The sequence below is a fragment of the Aulonocara sp. 'chitande type north' Nkhata Bay genome, linkage group LG3, assembly GCF_057382095.1.
Source record: "Aulonocara sp. 'chitande type north' Nkhata Bay isolate Kocher_YH1m ecotype deep benthic linkage group LG3, A_spYH_male_GT1.1, whole genome shotgun sequence".
Lineage (NCBI taxonomy): Eukaryota > Metazoa > Chordata > Actinopteri > Cichliformes > Cichlidae > Aulonocara > Aulonocara sp. 'chitande type north' Nkhata Bay.
Window position 1 is genome coordinate 37,748,605 of NC_141346.1, and position 21,650 is coordinate 37,770,254.

Sequence of the window (21,650 nt, forward strand, 5' to 3'; positions counted from 1 at the left end):
AGAGGCTGGGGTCTATCACACCAGGCAAGACCCCAGGTGCAGGCTGTGTAAAGATGCCCCAGAGACAATCCAGCACATAACAGCAGGGTGCAAGATGCTAGCAGGCAAGGCATACATGGAACGCCATAACCAAGTGGCCGGCATAGTGTACAGGAACATCTGTGCCGAGTATAACCTGGAAGTCCCGAGGTCAAAATGGGAGATGCCCCCAAGGGTGGTGAAGAATGACCGAGCTAAGATCCTGTGGGACTTCCAGATACAGACGGACAAAATGGTGGTGGCTAACCAACCGGACATAGTGGTGGTAGACAAACAGAAGAAGACGGCCGTAGTGATCGATGTAGCGGTTCCGAATGACAGCAATATCAGGAAGAAGGAACACGAGAAGCTGGAGAAATACCAAGGGCTCAGAGAAGAGCTCGAGAGGATGTGGAGGGTGAAGGTAATGGTGGTCCCCGTGGTAATCGGAGCACTAGGTGCGGTGACTCCCAAGCTAGGCGAGTGGCTCCAGCAGATCCCGGGAACAACATCGGAGATCTCTGTCCAGAAGAGCGCAGTCCTGGGAACAGCTAAGATACTGCGCAGGACCCTCAAGCTCCCAGGCCTCTGGTAGAGGACCCGAGCTTGAAGGATAAACCGCCCGCAGGGGCGTGCTGGGTGTTTTTATATATATATATATATATATATATATATATATATATATATATATATAAATCGCAGCATAGGCTCTTTCTGTGTCTTCTCGTGTGTATGCTATATATGCTTGTCTCTTTTAGACTTTACTTTCCCTCTGTACTGGGACAGCATGGCTGCCAGTGAAAATATGACGGTCATTCCCCTGGAGTCTTCTTCTGCAGAGTACCGAACAGTGATGGAGGCCTTCAAACGAACCGTCACCAAAACTGTGATGAAGGTGGGTGGCTCTCCCTGCATAAAGGAACATTTCAGTTTCTACTTTTTATTACCTGTCTTATTATATGCATGCTTGCTTCATCACTACTTTATTCTTCCAAAAAATTACAACCAATGGTATTAAATGTTATTCATGAAATATTATGCTACTGTAAAGTGGAACAAATAGATATTTCTTATTTACTTTGATTTAATATATGTGTATATTATATACAGTAAATCCCCATTATTTATTTATTATTGCTTCCGGATTATAATATCCTACCATTTTGTTTTGTAACCCCAGCAACATGCCCAGAGATGTCCATATAGATATACATATACACACATACTGATACAAATATACACACAGTGTGTGAGATTGACCGGTCAGAGCAATGTACTTTGCGAAAACGTTATCTTTGCATAGGTCATTATTTCAGTTCCTTAGTTTGCGCAAGTGTTTCACTTCCATATACATGGATACAAATGGTAAATGGCCTGTATTTGTATAGCGCTTTACTAGACCCTAAGGACCCCAAAGCGCTTTACATATCCAGTCATCCACCCATTCACACACTCGTGATGGCAAGCTACATTGTAGCCACAGCCACCCTGGGGCGCACTGACAGAGGCGAGGCTGCCGGACACTGGCGCCACTGGGCCCTCTGACCACCACCAGTAGGCAGCGGGTGAAGTGTGTTGCCCAAGGACACAACGACCAAGACTGTCGGAGCCGGGGCTCGAACCGGCAACCTTCCGATTACAAGACGAACTGCCAACTCTTGAGCCACGATCGCCCCGTCGCTCAAACAAGTTACAAGAAATCACATAATGTCACATTTTATTAAAAAAACTAATTTCCCCATTCAAAAGATATAATTTCTTTATTTAAATTGTATTAATTAATTAATTAATTAATTAATTAATGTATTTGGGATTGTAGGAGGATTTTAGTTTCAGTCCACTATATCTCTGTAGTCCAATATATTGATGATCTCCATAATTTTCTCAGAAACAATACAAAGAAAGATATTACAATACAGTTGTAAAACCTGCCTGCAAGTCATTGTGTTTTCAGTTTCTCAGATTTGCAGTATTAAAGTAATTAATTGATCGCTGATGACAACACAAAATCTTCTCATACCTGGGATGCACGCCTCGATTTAAGGCCCACATAATATAAGTATAAAACTACCCCTCAGATGTAATTAATATCCTTGATTACCTTGTTTGGCAGCTTGTTGATCCTTTGGCCTTGTTCTTTCTGCCAGATTGAGCGTTTGCAGAACGTTCACCTGTGTCGTGCCTATGAAGCACAGAAGAAGCACATTTCTGATAAGAATGCACACGAGGGAGGAGCAGGGGAGAAACTTCTGTACCACGGGACGACCCAGGACAATTGTTACTCCATAATGAAAACTGGATTCAACAGGCGCTTTGCTGGGCAAAATGGTGAGTGTTTTTATAGTCTACAATTACAGAACATATTAGCATTTATCTCCTAAGGTTTTGAAAAGTACCAAATGCAAACTGTCAGTGCCAACAACTTGCATAACATGTTTTAACCAAAGTCAACACCGGAGTCTTCTTACATTTGCACAAATATTTTCAAAGCACTGAACAAGTAGAACAAGGAGAGTAGAGCTACAATTAAATGTGGAAAGAAAAAAAACATTGTCTTTACACTAACAGGTTTTCTGTTTCAGGGCATAATAAAAGTAACCTGGTCCTTAGCAGTCTAGTCTTAAAATTAAGTAAATAAAACCCCGGTTGATAGGGAAACATGATATATTAAGTTTCATTATTCTTTTAATAAAAATTAAGCAAAAGGGGGAACCAGTGTATGAAAACTAAAGTGTCCCCTTAAGAAAACATCTTTATAAAAGCAGGAGTTTTGGCATTCTACTGATCTAGAGCATTCAGGTGTGTGTCAACATAATACCACAATTTTCCTAGGAGTGGACATCCAAGCAAAGTTGCCCCAAGGTCAGGACCTTGCAATGCTCAAAGAAATTGTGAAACACCCGAGAGCTACATCTCAGACTCTACAGGCATCAGTTAGCATGTTAAAATAAAGTTCATCTCTATGCTATGAGATTAGAGACAATCTTGCCTAAAATGATTCATTCAGACCAGAATGGCTTTATCCAAGGGAGGCAGGGGTTTCACAATATACGGAGGGTCATGAATATCATTTATGAGAAAAAAGAGACCAGAGACAATGCGTTAATCTCAATGGATGCGGAAAAAGCCTTTGACAGGATCGGATGGCCATTCTTATTTGAAGTTTTGAAAAAGTTTGGTATTGGAAATATATTTTTTAAATGGATTCAGTTGATATACTCCAACCCTCAAGCAGAGATTTTAACTAATGGTCTTTTTTCCGCACCATTCAGGTTATATCGTGGAACTAGACAAGGGTGCCCCTTGTCACCTCTCTTGTTCACCTTGGCAATTGAGCCTCTTGCAATGGCAATTCGGAATCATAAAAACATATCAGGAATTAAAGTAGGCAATGCTGACCACCGTATTGCCCTATATGCAGATGATGTGATCCTGTTCTGCACTAATTTAAACAAATCAATACCATCCATATTAAGTCTCATTAATACATTTAGTACATTTCCAGGTTATAAAATAAATTTTGATAAATCCGAAATATTATTTTTGAATAAAAATGAACGACAATATCCTCCAATCAATACTCCCTTTCTGCTATCTAAACATGGGTTTACTTATCTGGGTGTGAAATTAACTCACACAATTGAAAATATTCTGGCATCCAATTATAATTCCTTAACGACGTCAGTTACTGCACTTCTAAACAGATGGATGAAACTACCTATATCTTTAATTGGTCGTATTAATATACTAAAAATGTCAATTTTGCCAAAATATCTTTACCTTTTTCAATCAATACCTCTCTCTCCACCAAACTCTTTCTTCTTAGATTTGCAAAAACTATTCCGAAACTTTATTTGGAATAACAGAAGACCAAGACTCAGAATCTCATTATTATACCTCCCTTATGAAAGAGGAGGTTTACAACTTCCAAATTTAAAGTGGTACTTCTGGGCTGCTCAAATCAGAGCGGCAATGTTTTATTTTGTTAATGAGTTAATTCCAGTGTGGGTTTCTATGGAGTCTACAGAAATCAAAATTCCCCCTAACTTATATCTTTACTCAGCCGACAGGAAGACACTAAATAAGCAAACTAAGAACTCCTTTCTAAAAACACTATAATGATCTGGTTTGAAATACATAACTACTTGGGAGAAATGATACAACTGTCTAGGTTTACTCCGATATTTGGAAATAACAACTTTCTTCCTGATAGGGCGGATGCAGGTTTTAAATTTTGGTTCGATCAAGGTATAAGAAAAGTGTCTGATATATTTAGGAATAATACTCTTATGTCTTTTGAACAACTCAGAAGTACTTTTTCTATTCCTGCCAAACATTTTTTTAAATTTCTTCAATTAAGAAATTTTGTCTTAACCACACAAGGTAACATAAGATAAGATAAGATAAGATAACCTTTATTAGTCCCACACGTGGGAAATTTGTTTTGTCACAGCAGGAAGTGGACAGTGCAAAAGTTATGACGCAAAAATTAGAATACAATAAGAATAAATACAGTACACAGCTGTACAGAATAGAATAAAATAATATACTATATACAGTAGAATAAAATAGAATAAAAATATACAATAAGATAAAAATAGAATACGAATGCTATATACAACTGAGTAAAAATACAACGATGCCAGAAAAGATTATTGCACTTAGTGTTATTGCACATGTGTGGATGTGTGTGTTTGTTCAGTTAAAGTCTTTGTTGTGGAGTCTGACAGCAGTGGGGAGGAAAGACCTGCGAAATCTCTCCGTCCCACACCGTGGGTGCTTAAAAACAGCTTAAAAATCCCCACCTACTCCTCTCTAGAGAACACAGTTATAAAGGATCTAAATGGGAGAGGCCAAGTTTCTCCATTGTACAAATTATTTATGGAAAATTCCAAAGAATCAACACAGTCTATTTTAGAGGCTTGGAGGAATGATTTGCAAATGAACATATCTGATGATGAGTGGTATAAATCATGCTCCTTGGCCCAGAGTCAGACAATTAATGTGCAATCTCGGCTACTTCAATATAAATGGTTAACAAGACAATATATTACTCTGTCAAAAATGCATCATTTTAACTCAAACATCCCAGACACCTGTATTAAGTGTGGAGTGGACAGGGGCACTTTATTTCACTGTATATGGGAGTGTCCACATGTGAAAAATGTTTGGGAAAAGGTAATAAATCTGTTGAGTCAAATTATTGGTGATGTGATTCCACTTCATCCTAAAATATATATTTTAAATATATACCCGAATAATTTTGTACCTGCTGCAAACAATAGAGCTCTGTTAATGATTGGACTTTTGGAAGCCAAGCGCTGTATTGCTATGTGTTGGAAAAATCAAAAAATATGTGGACTATCTCAATGGCTTAATGGACTGACATCTATACTATCTATGGAGAAAATAACTTATACATTAAGGAATAAACTGGACAAGTTTTGGGCGATATGGTCTAAATTCTACGACTTTCTGGAGAGCTGCAAAGTATACACTGTGGACTTAACAGCCTGAAACTAACTTGATTTGTATATCTGTCCTTCCCTTTTGTTATGGTTTTCTTTGTTTTTGTTTCTATTATTATGTTGTTTCTGTTTCTGTTGTTGTTGTGGTTTTGTTTTTATTTATTTATTTTATTTTATTTTTACTTTATTATTTTTTTATTTAATTTTATTATTATTTTTTTGCTCACGGTGCATCATGTAAAACCGGTTAAAACCAATAAATAAATGTTTAAAAAAAAAAGTTCATCTCTGTACAGCTAGAAAACAACTGAAAGAGTATGGCTTGTTTGGAAGGGTTGTATTTTTTAGTGCAGATACAAGACTAGTGCACCTTACAGTCATTCAGTTGACCATGAACGCCTCTGTTCTAGAGAGTCTAATGGGAGGCTATCTGTCTGACAGCTAAAGCATATCCAAACTGGATCATGCAGCAGGATAATGATCCCAAGCACAGCAAATCTACAACAGAATGGCTGAAGAAAAAGTGCTGCAATGGCCCAGTGTCCTTACTCAAATGCTGTGGTGGGACCTTGGGAGAGCTGTTCATAAATAAATTCCTGCAAACCTCAATGACCTGAAACAACGCAGTAAAGAAGAAGGGGGCTGAAATTTCTCCATAACAATGTGCAAGACTGATAAAATCACACAAGAAATGATTACTTGAAACTATTACTACTTAAGATGGTTTAATTATTAAGGTATTGAGTCGTAGGGTCTTAGTTTTTCATACACTGCTTCTGCATTTTGGTTTAGTTTATTTTAAACAAAATTTACTATCCTGTATGAGACTTAACAGATTTTTTACCTTATGAAGTGGTACGTGAGAAAAAACACTTTGTATTAATAGTTTTTTTACTCCATCAGTCCATCGATGCGTTATCCAAAGCGTTGGTTGGCATGAGCAACCAACTTTGTGAACACCATAACACAAAAATGAGGCGACATAAGATTTTCAAATCGATATCATAGGTGTCTCTATTAAAAATCTTGTATGAGTTCAAATCTCAGTGGCCTTGAAGTCAGCACCCCTGTTTCAGTCTTTTTAAAGATGACATTCAGAGTTTTTTCCCAATTTGCATTCAGTGAATTTTCATAATAGTAGTAAGCCTTTCACTGGTTCTGACTACCAGGAAAGAAAATGTTGTCCAACCAAATTGTTTTTAATCCCCCAATGTTTGTAAGGTAATCAGAAGACTGAAATAATGTTTTGGGGAAAAAAAGTTTTTATTTTTAAGATATCACATGCCCATTGTAGAGGACATTGGAAGGCCAAACAGGTAAAACTGAACTTTGATGGCAAACAGTTGCTCCCCCCGACCCAAAAAAAGGGGTAAACCTAAGAACAAGTTTAACATCCACAGACCAGCATCACTTTTGATTAGTTCTGTTGTGCTTATTTGGAATGATGCTTTAAAAAGCAATTCCCCTTATTGGAATCACAGAGAAATACCTTGCACTTTGTGCACATCACTTATGTTTTGCTCTTGCAGTTGGATCTGCGACATCTTGATGCATCTGTTTCATGTCCACCATCTCTGGAAGATGGATAGCAACATAGCGTCTCAGAGCTTCATTTGGCTGTGGTTTCCACTTTTGTTTTGGGGGAGTAGAGTCATCTTCACTGTCACTTGCGCTTCCTGCTTGAGCCCAAGTAATCAACTCTTCACCAAGGAGCAGCTTGAAGTCGAGGAACTTCAGTGGTTTCTTCCTCCGCAACTGCAAGTCACTTCTATACTGAAGCCACGAGTTGTTTATTTCCAGATTAAAAAAGTGTAGAACTGCACATACTGTCCGAGTGCAAGAGGCCATCCTGTAGAAACTCAACATTCGGTCAACAAGGTCACACTACCCATGTTGATAGTGTACTCAGAAACTGCCAGTGGCTTTGGCACCTGGACAAACTTTTTGTCTTTCTTGGATCATCTTGTGCATGTGTCCTGAGGTTCAATACCATAGGGAGAGGATGCCTCATGAGGGTTCCAGTTCCAGCCAGCCCTTTCATCTTTAGGGTTTCAAGGACGTTAATAGTTGTAAAGAACCTGTCAAAGAACAGGTGGGCTTCTTGGGGAACAGACTCTGCCAAATGAAGAACAGTTTGCTCTCCAATGCCTATTCCTCCTGTATCTTCAAAGGTAGTCTTGCCTTGGTAGACCACAAACTCTAGTTGGTGCGGCTAAGACAAACACCTTCAATCCAGTTGGGCATGACTTGCCTGGTACATACAGGCACACTGGCGCAATTGTTAAACAAAATTTGGCATTGTTTTAAAATTGTCAGATATGCGGATGTAGAACCCACACACAGGACTCTTTGAATGAAGACAGTGCGTTCATTTACAGTGAGGTGAGTGACAAAATGCAGAATATTTTCTTCTGGCGATTATTGTCTCCATTTCCTCTGTTCCCAAAACCTGCGCGTCAGCTCGATCCACCTGTTTCCGTGATTCTGCAGGAAACACTACAAAAGCTGTTGTTCATGACGGGGAAACCACTCTCCAGACCCGGACTTGCAAGTAGACCAGAACACATCACACACACACATGCACACACACAGATGAGGAAACGGGGAACTTGAAGACACATCACCATGGCAAGACACCCAGTGAGGACAGTGGGCCATGACAAAAATACAAACTCAAGATGTACTTTGAATTCCTGCTCCAGAGTGGACACCGACTGGACTGTTCAGCTTGATCTGACTCCTCAATATCTGCTTGCCCTGCCTGAATTTCATCCTCAGAGCTCCCTGAATCATCTTCCTCTGCTTCTTGCTCAAACAATGCATCTTGATCTTCTTCATCAGACAACTCAAGATTTGAGTTTCCCTCAACAATGTGCAATAAAATTCCATATGCTTCTGGTCATTTAAAAAAACAGAAGAAAATGGAGGAAATAACTACAAATGTCCACTACAGAGAACATTTCTTTAAACCAGGGGTCGGCAACCCTAGGCACGCGTGCCACAGTTGGCACGCGAAGGAATAAATGATGTCACGACCATAACTAGACTGGCCATCGGGCATACCGGGCATTTGCTCGGTGGCCCGATGACAGTGTAAACAATGAAAGGTGGTGGATTGGCCAGATGCTGGCTGGTGTGTAAAAATAACTCAGTTGTTTGGTGGTGGCATCGTGGAGCTTCCACAGATTCAGTAACATTAACAAGTGGTGGAGGCCAGATGAGGGAGAGGGGAGGCAGGAGGAGGAGAGACCCGAGGCGGTGAACTGAACTTCAGGTAAGAAGTTATGACCTGCAGTCTATCTGGGTCAGATATAAACCAAGTTTAGGTGGAGTTTATTTTCGTTGTGCTGACTTTTTACAGTCAGTTACAATAACTCGTACTGCGTACTAGCTAGCATGATGGATTTTATATACTTCTGGGTGGGTGCTATGATGTTACTGATAGTGAACTTTATTTTATTCATAAGGTTAGTTAGTAGAGTTGCCAACTGTGTCGTAAAAAACAGAATCGTCCCGTATTGAGAGAAATTATTACGCGTTTCGTGTTGAGCTGAGAAGGGACGCAGTTTGTCCCGGACTTCATCTAGGATGAAAAAGACACAAAGGTGGATTTATTCTGTCGTTACGCTGCACAGCTGCCTCTTCTTCTCTCATTCTCTCCCCTCTCTCTCCTGTTTCTACTTTAATCGTGAAACTGATCAATGATCAGCTGATCGGCTTTACTCTCTTGTTTGTTTATCGCCCACTTTGCGCCAGAAAGAGGAAACCAGAGGATGTCGCACTAAACAACAGCAGCACGTTTAAGCTTGATCAGCTGTTGTTAAGATTTATTTAATATTCATTTCTAGTATCAGCTGATGTTTGCTGGAGCCACAGCTGTAAAAGCTGCTGGTCATGATATCGGTTTGTATATCTGGTGAGAGGGAAACATCAACAGCTGAACAGGTGATGGAGAAACAGGTTTATCAGGATCTAGCAAAGTTTTGCCAGGGGGGCCAGGTAGAGCATTAACAGGGAAAGGGGGCACAAAGAAATACTTTTCTTTCTTATTCTCATTTAAAATGTCTGACTGTTATTAAATAATTATCTGAATCTTACAACCAAATCAGATTTTCTCTCACATAAGTGTCCTCAGGTAGCTGTCTGAATGCTGGACACTCGGAGACCTGTGTCTTTGAGTGGGAGACCAGAGATCACATTAACATGTGTGTCTCTGTATTAACAAACATGCCATATTGGCTTAGTTTATTTTTCTTATCATTGTTGTGAGGAGACCATAAATAGCATTTGTATTTTCTGTTGTACAGTCCATTTGCTGTTATGGAGTTCTTGTTATGGATGAAAAGTCTTTTTTCTTTTGTCTTTTTTTGTTTCAAAATAGCTGATAACTATTCACTGATAGCTGCCAACATCTGCAAACAAATAGAAATCTATAAAGTGGTTCTGTATTGTGTGTAACTGTTCATATAGAGCGTTATTAAATTTATTGATAATGCAATCATATGGCACGCTGACTTCTGAGGAAATTTTAAATGGCACTCGCCATCAGAAAGGTTGCCTACCCCTGCTTTAAACACTTCAATACTATCCTTAATTAAAGTAAAATTAGCATACTATGCTTTAATGTGTTATTATTAAGGGACTTATCTAAAATATGTTAACAACATTTATAGTCAAAAATTGCTCCACCACAACCACCCACACATGCAGGACCTTGGAGTAGGGGTATGTCACCAGGGTGCAGAGGAGGCTACCCCCCCCCCTCTGTCCCCTTCTGGCTGCCTCTGCCTCAATTTTATCCCACAACTTAGACATTCACATTACTCACACTCTCATTACACATACATATAGGATCTTGGGGGTGGGCACGATACACGGAGTCCAAATTACCATCAGGGTGTACACCTCACCCCTGGCGTCGTTGCCCACCTCTCAATTTTAAATACACGTAGACATTGAGGGCTAGCAGGAGGGACTATGCGCTTACCTGCTGCTCTCTGGCAGGTAGCTCCATGCCCTCCTGGGTTTTAATTGCACCTTAGAACACACATGCATCAACACTACAATGAGCGGGTGGAGGGAGGTTTGGAGTCTTCTCTCACCCCCATTCTCTGCGGCCTGCTGGAGCGGGGGGGCTAGGAGGAGGAGTTGGCCGTCCGACTGCGGTCTGGAGTGTGGGGCCTCCCTGCTGCTACGGAGTCGGGGCGGTCTGCCTCCCCCCACCGCAGGGAAAAGGGTAACACCACCTGGGTCTGGGTGCAGTTCCCCCCTCCAGGGGCAAGGGTACCTAGACCCGGTTCGTAGAGTACGCTTGGGGAGTGTGATCGTGTGTACAGCGTCTCTTTATGTCTGTCTCCACGTTGGTTGAGTGTGGAGTAAGTGCATATGAGAGCATGAGGGTGGGAATGGATGTTTGTATATGTGTGTGCCTGTATGTCTGTGTCTATATGTCAGGTTGGGTATCAGACGCCACCTCTCTGGGGACATCTCAGGCCCTCCAAGGTTTGGAGGCCTATCTCCACCCACCACCACTTCCCCTGCCAGTGGCGGACTCCCTCAGGTGTCGGTGCGTTGGTGGTTCTTTGTGTCTGGGGGTGGGCGTCCGGGTACACACCGGCTCACTCCTTGGTGGCCGCTTATCGGGGCCTGGAGCCTGGGGCTCGCTCGGGCCACTTCGGAGGTGGGGTGCCCCCGGCCTCTCGGCCTGGGGCTCGGTCACTCAGGCACAGCTGGCTGCCGGCGGAGCTCACGGGCGCGTTACTGCAACTCCCCCTGGCTTCTCCTCCGCGGCTGCTGAGTGAGCCCTCATCTGGGACTCTCCTCAGCTCTTACTGGGACAGTGGCGCGGCTGCCCCTCTGTTGGTCTTCCTTGGTCTCTTGTGTTCTGGGGGCCTCTGGATGTCTGGAGTTTTGATCTCCTCCATACCTGCTTCATACCCTGGAGGACGGGGCTGTGGCCCCCCCCCCCACACTCCCTAGCAGATCGTTACATGGAGAAACCTTTGGAATGCAAGCATGCTGATCCACACAGGTGTACACACGGGTGTTCACAGACGCGGACTACAGCTTTCTTGGCTGCTGCCTCAAAGCACATTGTGCGCTGTCTGTCTTGCGTGCTGCACAATATCGTTTATTATTTAGTATCTACTAATATCTACTGCTAGCTAGTTTATTGGGATGGTGCCGTTTTTTTTATTATGTTGCTCTTTGTTGTTTGCTTTCTCCTCTGTTTTTTTTCTCCATACAGGTGACCCAGGTGTTTTGTTTTTTTTGTTTGTTTGTTTGTTTTTTTCTTTCTTCCCCCCTTTCTCACCATCTCTTCTCCCCTTTGGTTTTCTTTCTCTCCCTCTCTTTCTTTCATTCTTTCTCCCTGTCCTATCCCCCAGTCATGTCTGTCCCGTTTGTAGCAACTGAAAATAAAATAAATTCATAATTATAATAAAGGTCAATCAAATGGACCAATATGGCAAGGCCATGATGATCCACTTGGTAAAATAAATCCGCTTGGCATCTTTCTTGGCCTTAAGACAACAATTCTGATGGCTAAAGATCCAAACAGGACACAAAAAATAAATAAATAAATAAATAAAATAAAAAAAATTGCTCAATAAAATGTTTTATGCACTTACTTTTTTTTCTTCCCATAAAATGTGCTTGTAGTAATGGCCGTCATGTTCCTTGATGAAAAAACTAAAGTTCCCAAAGCCTCACCTCTTCACATTTGGTATCATTGGAAAGCCCTAAATGTGCTCTGTAAATACCAAAAGGAGGTAATTCTGTAGTATGTAGTGGATGGGAGATATTCAGGTTTAGAAATGTCCTCTACAGAGGACAAATTTGTATTGCTGATGGTCAGAGGGATATGGATGTAAGTACAACTGTATGGAATTTTTGGGCCAGAGCACAATTTGATAAGAGAAGTGTTAAAGGATGTTCCACGCTTCAGAAAACTGACTCTTAAGGTGCATAGATTTAAGTGTTAATTACAGTATTTGTTACTAGTTACCAATGAGGAGAGTTAATGTGTTTAATGAAACCTTTGACAAGTAACAGGCAGTCAACGATAACCACTGTTTGGTCCTGCATACTGTCATGACAATGCAGGTAAGAATACACTGTGATTACGCGCACATAAGAATGAATAAATTATTTTCATGTCTGGTGACATTGGTGTTTGAAGGATGACATGGAAGGCAGGGATTTGTTTTTTGTGTTTTTTCTTTTTACACTGTTAAGCATTTGTAGCTTTAGCGACACATGAAACCTGGGGGCTTAAGTGTCGGTGGGGTTTTAAGTGATTGTGAAGATGTTTTCAGGTCTAGTACAATAACAGCACTTGATTCCTTATCAGGTTGAAAGATGTTTTTGTGTTCCTGTCAATTAACAGTGTAGTTAAAACACATGGTGAAAGATATGAAAGTAACAGTATGAACTAGTAATTCTCTGTTCTACAGCTTGTACTTCCAGGGTATTTGTGACACCTAAAGAATCTACTGCCAGGAGGCTGAGGGGTATCATGTAATTAATGTTGCAAGTCACTACAGTGTAAATAGGATCACCTATTGCTAATTTTGTTTTTTTCTTTTCACACTCAGCAACTTCATATGGTCGTGGGACCTACTTTGCTGTAAAAGCCAACTACTCAGCCCACCCCACCTACTCCAAGCCAGCTGCTGATGGTTCTCAGTTAATGTTCGTCGCCCGAGTCCTCACAGGCGTCTACACTCTAGGCCAAAAGGATATGATGGTGCCTCCACCTCGAAACCCCCAGCAGCCTCACGACCGTTACGACAGCGTGGTAGACAGAATGTATAAACCCAGCATGTATGTTGTGTTTCATGACAACCAAGCGTACCCTGACTACCTCATCACATTCAAGGGAGAGTAAAGGAAAAGTGTTTTCCACTGTTTACAAAGGAAGGTGTCTTAAAAAACACCAAATAATAATATAAAACTTATATATGTACATTTTAAACTACAGACAATTATATTTAATGAAATGAAATTAAGTATTGAATTATATCTGATTTTAAACTCGTGGAGTAAGTCCGTTCCTTAGTACTTCCCAGTTTAGTTTCATGTTATTTTGTATCGTTGTCATCTTTTGTCAGCAATAAAGCTGTATTTTGAGTTCAGTCCTGTTTTCCCGTGAGTTGGCGTTTGGGTCCTATTTCCTGCCTGCCACACAGCCAGTTCATGACAGAATTAGCTAAACAGTAGCTGCTTCTGATTGAATGAAATGAAAAGTCCTGAGAACCAGCCTTTTATGGCCTCATTTATGGCCTCTGTAATGGACATTTGTTTTTAGTCAATATCTTTTGACCTCTTTGAGCTACCCTATTAAGTCCTGATGTACTAAATAGAGGACATCCTGGGCTTTCCATTGATATCTCATGTGTTTGGATTGTCTCTATTACTTCTAAAGAGGAAGAAAATCACCAAAAAAGGTCAATGGGAAGAGTCTCTTATTCTCGGTTCTCAGATGGATATGTATATAAACACTGGAAACATATTACAAGATTATGCAGTTTTAAATCTTTTATATAGTTGACATTTGCATCATATATCTTCACTTTGTAAAGTATAAAGCACTTAGAATCACATATAATTAATCTGAGAACTTGTCACAATACCATAATAAAGATTTATTGAATGATAGTCTGGTCCATGCTTAAAAAAGGGGAAAAATTAGAGTAGGTGGGTGATCAACATTCAAAAGGAAACTGTGAATTTTTAATTGAATACTTGTAACCAGAGATGGGCAGTAACGCGTTATACGTAATGTGTTACAGTGGTCCCTTTTTTGTCGCAGGAGTTCTAAAAATAATCTGCGATAGGTGAAATCCACAAAGTAGCAAACTTTATTTTTTACAATTATTATAGATGTTTTAAGGCTGTAAAACCTCTCACTACACACTTTATACACTTTTCTCAGACAGGCATGGACATTTTCACACTTCTCTTGTTTAAACACTCTCAAAGTTCAAACCTTAATAGAGAAATAACAAAGATCAGACCCTGTTTTCAGGTCCAGAACATGGGAATAAAGCATTAATGAATCAATGGTACAGAAGTAGAGGAAGCAAGAAGAATGAGTCGAGTAAAGTTTGACTCTTCTGACTGTTTTGTTTCGCTTAATGCGTCGTATAATGCAGTCTACCTTATGGTCCGAAAAATACGGTTACTTCTACCTTCCTTCAGCATGTCCAGAAGCAAGGGCGTAGATTTGGCATGGACGGAAGGAACATGTCCCCATTAATATCCAGCGATTATTGAATTGTCCCCACCAATAATTTGATCTCTTCGAGTAAAGAAAAACAAACCCGATAGAAAGAAAAAAAAAAACGATCTGTCAACGTCTCATTCACCCAGCGGTGCAGAAAGAGTTCTCTACTGGAGTCCTACTTCATGTGACAAATCTGGCCAGTGTGATTGGCTGTGCCTTTCAGGGAGTTATGTTTAGTTTTAGCAGCAGTACCTGCTGCTAAAACCTGCAATGAAGAGAGGAGGATGGCAAAAAGGAAGAACCTGGATATAAGAAAGTATTTTTCAAAGAAATCTGTAAGTCACTTAAAGCCAAGTTAACACATAAAATGTGTCCGTCATAATAACGTTACAGGCTATACTAAGCTTTGGCCCACATCAGTCTAAAATTGTATGTAACCATGAATAGCGTGTTTTGGAAACTAACTGCACAGCAGGCAGCACTATTAGTTATCTCAGTCTCCCAGAGCATTTCTAATTTTGATTGAAACTGTCAGAGAAAACGGCAGCGTCGAGTAAGCCAGGATATTAGATACAGAGGCTGTTAGAATTATATGTCTAACATTAAAATGTCGGTGACACAATAATTTCATCCTAATGGTACTGACATATTCATAGGGTTAATTTTTGAGACAAAATATCATGAGGTAGTCATGATTTTGCAAATATCCACCTTGTAGTGCAGTTTGCACAAATTGTTTTAAAAATGCACTCACGCTACAAACATTACTGATGAGTCAAGATCTGCACAAATTGACAGCACTGAAGCAGCTCCACATTTTATTCTTATTGTCATGTATGTCCTATTTGTCAGGTGACAGAAGAACCAACACAAAGCTCAGAGAGCAATGGTGATACAAGATTACAGGTGAAGTTGGATGATGACTTGTTGGTTCATGACTATTTGAAGCACATGTGTGACTGCATGTATTTGGAATGTCTCACTGTTATTTATCAGGTGACAGAGGCAGCTCTGCCATGTTGTAGCTCAGACAGAGGCAAGGTCACAGGTGACTGACTGATGATTTGGTGCTATAGTTTAAATAGTATTTATTATCATGACAGTTGTTAGGCTGCTGATGTAAACTGATTCATTAGTGTACATTTGACAGAGAATCTGAATTGACATGTCTCACTTTTTATATGGCACGAATCAATGTGTTATTTTATCAGGTGGCAATATGTCCTAGTGCAGTTAGAGCGGAAGAGCCAGGGCCAAAGCTGAGGCACATCAAGCACAGAATAATATTCATCTTAGATGAGTAGTTTTATGTACAAAAACCACCAGGTCATTCAGTGTTCCCTTAGTGCTAATGTATAAGAGATGTTGGTGTACTATAACTGAAGTAATGTTGTTAAGTCCTTAAAGTCACATTCTTTTATTGTCATGACTGTATTTGAAGCTATTTTTATTTTTGTATGATACCTGATTTATATGGATTATGGCTGAAGTAAACTAAAGTCTAAAATACTTAGTCAGTCATTTGTTTAATAGTAATTTAACATTATGTAATTTACATATAAAACTATGAATTGTAATTTTAAATGGTTTAAAAGCATGTAGAATAGCATATGTATATGTAGCATATGAGGAATATGATTAGGTTTGAGACTTTTTCAGAGATTTACAGCGGGACCTGGGTGGTCCGTCGGAATGCCATTCACTCACTTGATGGATAAAGTGAGACATAGAGTAAGAAACTGGGCTAACAGAGAGACAGACTGACATGGGGACAGGAAGTGAGTGAGAGGCAGGTGGAAGGGTTTGATTAGAGTGTGACGTGAGAAGGGACTGCCTTGACACAGGGACAGATAGTGAATTGACTCCAACTGGAGGGCGGGGGGTGATACTGCAGGTCACCACCTGACATGTAGAGGTAATCCACACATGGGCCAGCACCGGACCACCATTGTGTCTCCAACTGGCTTTGTGCTGGCCCATGTGTGGGCCACCTCTGGTAAACCTGATCTGAGCCACCAAAGGGCCGTCATTCTTTGCGGTATGTGGGCCATGTGTAAGCACATTGTGTGGGCCATATCCAGGCCATACCAATTTTGCTATGTGGGTTGTAGTTTGTTTTTCTTTTTAAATTATTGTCACACTGTTAAAATATTGTCTATAAGCTGATATATTTTTGTTAGCTGTGGGGTTCAGGACCAGTTAAGTTTCACTGTTTATTCTTGTGTCCTGTGTGCAGTGGGGTCTGGTAGTTTCAACACTGACATACTTTGTAGAGTTATATTAAGATGTGACAAGTTGAATGAACTGCTCTATACCCTAGAACATACCCCAAAGCAAACCTTTACACTACACACACACACATACACTAACGTCAGCATTCCCAACTTCAAGGTCCTCCCCACGGCTCTGCACATGACCCTAATGGAAAATTGCAAAGCAAACATAAATAAGTTCAGGATTTGGTGGGCTCCCAGTCAGCTTTCCTAGTGTGTGGTGACTTCACTGGCCCACTTCTGGACCTAGCAGCCTAAGACAGGGATTTTTGCATGTTTATAACTGTGGTTTATAGCTAATAGCTATTATAGCTAAAACAAACAAACAAACAAACATTGGACTGATTCAGCAGACTTCAGATCTCTTGTTAAAACCTTATATATTGTGAGGTTGAAATTGTTAAATATTGTCATTGTGTTATTAAGTTTGTAAGAATGATCAAAGACATTCTTCTGTTTCTGTTGACCTCCCCAGCCTGTATTTTATTATAGGCACATCCTATGTGAAGGTTCTGTTTTCTTGTTTAGTAAGCTTCCTGCTTTTATGACCCTTTTGTGGGCAGGAGGTCACACAAACGCACCCCCAAACACACACACTCACATGCATACACACACACACACACACACACACACACACACACACAGATGGTCACACATACATGCATACACACACACACAGACACACACACACACACACATAGACACACGTGCTTACACGTGCACACACATACACACATAGTACCTTGTCTTTTAGAACCATAGGGGGGGTTTACAGTGGGTGGTGCTTGTGTGTACTGTAACTGTTTCCAATAAAAGGCGGCAAGCAGAAGCTGGTTCTTCGAAGTGGTCTGACCGAGGGCAGGAGGGCTGCTCTAAGGTCCTTCTCTTGCGTCTTGCTTCCTTGTCGTGGGAATAAGTCTCTAAACCAGCAGGGCCTGTGGAAGCGTAGACCCAACATATATAACTGTGACTGCTCACCGAAGAGCATATTTTTATGAAAATCTTCTTCATGAGGTAAAAATTCATCATAATAATATAATAATAATAAACTTTATTTATAAAGCACACTTAAAAACCAAGGGTATGCCAAGGTGCTTAACAAGTAAAATAGAGTATAGGAGCCAAAAAGAAGTCCAGCTGTCATATCCTGTATTCGTGAATCCCTCCCCAATCTGGTCAGCGATTTGCTGATGGTAAATATGTCTATTGCTGCACAAAATGAGCATTAGCAAACTTAAGCAAACAATTAACCATTAGCACTAAACACAACAGCTGAAACTGGGCTATGCTATACATTAATGAAGCAGCTCAGCCATGGAAACCCATGCCATGACGCTCCCAGTGCACAGTTTTTGTGCTGATATTAATCTCAGTTGGGGGTTTGGAGCCCTGCAGTTAATAGCTTTCAGGCACTATCAGCATCTGTACTCGGCAGCCCCACTCTGTAGGTATACATGTTCTCACACTTTGTGGCTGAGGTGCTGTGGTTCCTAAATGTTTCCACTTTGAAAAAAAAAACACCTCTTTGAGGTGATAGTGGAATTTGTACAAGTAAAGAAATGTCACAAACGAACCTGTTGGCATGGTGACATCCTGTCACAGCACCATGCTCACTTCAGTGGCCTCTTTAGAGCGACCCAAGAACTATTTCTTTCACAAATGTTTATAAAGACAGACTGCACAGCTAGGCGTTTGATTTGTACACCTGTGGCAATGAGACTGAAAACGCCAGAATTTAAAGATTACGAGGTGCGGCCCAATTAAAGTGAATGTAAGAAAAACAGACAAAACATAAAGTTCATGGTATTTCGTGTATAAAACCAGTCACTGCCAGTTCCACAGTCAGCAAAATGCTTTGAAGTTTCAGTCTAGTGTTACGGGTCCCAAGGATGAAGACCACGATGACAAATATGTTACCTGTAAAAGCAGGTGAAGAGCGGAGTAAGGAAGACACGATGCGTCTCTGCTTTCCTCCAGAACGTGTCTCAGTCTGATTTATTTCACACAAATAAATGCTATAAAACACTAAACATGAGCTTTCAGAATCAGAATCAGAATCAGAATGGGTTTATTGCCAGATGTTGAGGTTTACAACATTAGGAAATTTCAATATACTGTTCAGCTGGTTCCTCATTTACATCAATTACATTTACTTATTTCACAACATCAGTGAAATATACTCTTTTAACTGGTTCAGTTTCTCCAGTTCACACTTCTTTCCATAACAACTACATTCTTTTATCATATCCATAAACACATCACATTGTCTTCTGCAGTGTCTTACTGGCTAAACAGTTATATTCAATAACAGCATTGGTAAATACATTACATTTGTTCCCTCCAGTAATTTACTGGCAAAATCACTATTTAGTGCATCATGAAACACAGCTTGTTTAATTAACCCGTGAATGCCTCTGTTAGCTACACAGAGTTGCTCAGAGTGCTTGTGTTACACTAGCTAATCTACTCAGTCACTTTCCACATAACTATTAACATTCACATCTCACAGAACTTATTTGATTGGAGCATTACAACACGTTTGCACAGAGCATAGGAGCGCACTGACTCTGCTTCACGAGCGCTCCACCTAACGAGCGGGCTCGCGGTGCGGTCGCGCGGGACACTCCTCTGGTTTTCTCCCGCGTTTACATGTAATTAACTCGGGCGGACCGCCTTAACTCTCTCATTCACATTAACGTGGGTAACCATGGTAACAATAAACAACATTTTCGGTGCGAGCACCATTTACCGACCTGTAAAAGCAGGTGAAGAGCGGAGTAAGGAAGACACGATGCGTCTCTGCTTTCCTCCAGAACGTGTCTGAGGAAGCAGCGGAAGGTGGGCTCCACTTACTGCACCCCGAAACCCCGGAGCAAGCACCAAAGTTCCGCCCTCACTGCTTTCTAACATAAAATGAATCCCTATTACATGGACTTTCTATCCTCTTAAAGAACTGAAAATAAATACATATAGCAATGAAAAATGTCCCGTTACATGAGTGTTTTACACAAAATAACATTAATGTGGTCATTCCCTCACAGGGGTGCCACACTAGCTTTAATTTGGACTAGTTTCAGCTCGCTCTACAAAAGGGAAGGTTATTTGGTTTTGCACTTCCTTTATAAAGAGGAAATGCAAAACCAAACCTTCTATATTACGACACGAGTCAGGACAGCCGTGAGTCCATCATAAAAAACTGATTCAATAGGAGCTTTTCTGGGAAACATGGTAATGTTAAAATACATTAAGAATCGATGTAACTGATGTAACAGAGTGAGATGAAAATAGAAGAGGCAGATTTTCCCAGCCCTTGTAGGCGGGGCTGCTGAAGCACCTTTGAATGGGAAGGACATATTTAAAGAGGCACAGATCACTGTTCATGTCGAGACAGTTCAACATATAATTTATGTCAGGTCTCTGGTCTTTCTGTCAATTTACACGTAAAATATGAGCATTTCAACAATGTTATTCAAACCATATGTTGAAAAAAACATGTCATTATTTGTTCATGCATAATAAACTAAGCTTACTTCAATTGAACTCTAAAGTTTGGGGTCTGAGCTTTAGATATTTGTAGATTACTACTTGAAACTACATGTGAGAATGTGGAAGAACACTGTGGAAGACCAAGACAAAATCTATAAGTGTAAACAGGCATTCATGTGAAAATGAAAACACTTGATGACTTATAAGTAAATGCAGAGTTTAATAATGAAGTGAATGATGTGTAATTTCCTCAGCAGTGAATATTATGGCATTTTGAGTTTGTTTAGTAGCTGTGGCTTTATGAAAATTTCAGTGTTTTAAAAATGTATTAAATCAGTGATGCTTTTTTGCCCTGTGAATTTTAACATATACTGTTTTAGCTCTTAAAATAAACTATTTGAGAAAGAATAATCAAAGATACAGGTACAAAAACTGACTGATTTCCAGATTTTAGATTCATTCCTCTGACACTCAGGGCCGTGTGTGTCTGAACATCCTGAACATTTATTTATTTATTAAAGAATACACACATAACACCTACATAAATGCATTTTATCAGTACATCAGTACAAGCAATAATTGTGCTTTACTTCTTAAAACGGTTTGATAGTTTCTATAAACATTTTAAATAACATCTTTTCATTCACTGTATTAACAAATTAACATTTTAGAACTGGCTCTATTGCTATTATGTTTTGTTTTCTTTCACTCTGAAAGCCACTTCATGAATTAAACCGAAATGTCACATGAAGCAAAACATGAATAAAAACACCTTAAATGTAATTATTATTACGTTTCACTGCACTGACACAGTTTTGGGTCTATAATGACACCTAGTGGGTCGGTGTGGTAATATTACAGGATATAAGGAAGGTTTTACACGAAGGGATTCGTGTATGTTCAGGGTGTGCCCCGCCTCTACAGACCTATGGTAGCTGGGATACGCTCCAGCTCCAGTGCGTCCAGATAGGGATAAGCGCAAGAGGACGAATGGATGGATGGGTTTATGTGAAATATATTTGCAGATCAGATGAAGCATAAAATAGGAACCCTTAATTGTTGTAAGCATAATTACTGGTAAAATGTCTTTCTCAAAATCATATTAAGACATAAATATAATTTAGAGTTATACTCTGACAGCTGACACACCTTTAAAGTACCTGCAGAGCAGGTGAGCCG

General features: G+C 40.2%; 1 protein-coding gene across 1 annotated transcript in view; it reads left to right on the plus strand.

Moving 5' to 3' along the window:
• LOC147335483 (protein mono-ADP-ribosyltransferase PARP14-like) overlaps positions 1 to 13,527 on the plus strand; it is a 25,843-nt gene extending 12,316 nt beyond the window's left edge. Inside the window, exons 10-12 of the mRNA XM_086279494.1 lie at positions 777 to 913; positions 2,166 to 2,346; positions 13,082 to 13,527. Coding sequence (XP_086135620.1) covers positions 777 to 913; positions 2,166 to 2,346; positions 13,082 to 13,374 — 611 coding nt within the window. The 3' untranslated portion in view covers positions 13,375 to 13,527. The remainder of the gene's footprint in view (positions 1 to 776; positions 914 to 2,165; positions 2,347 to 13,081) is intronic.
• The last annotated feature ends 8,123 nt before the right edge of the window (positions 13,528 to 21,650 follow it).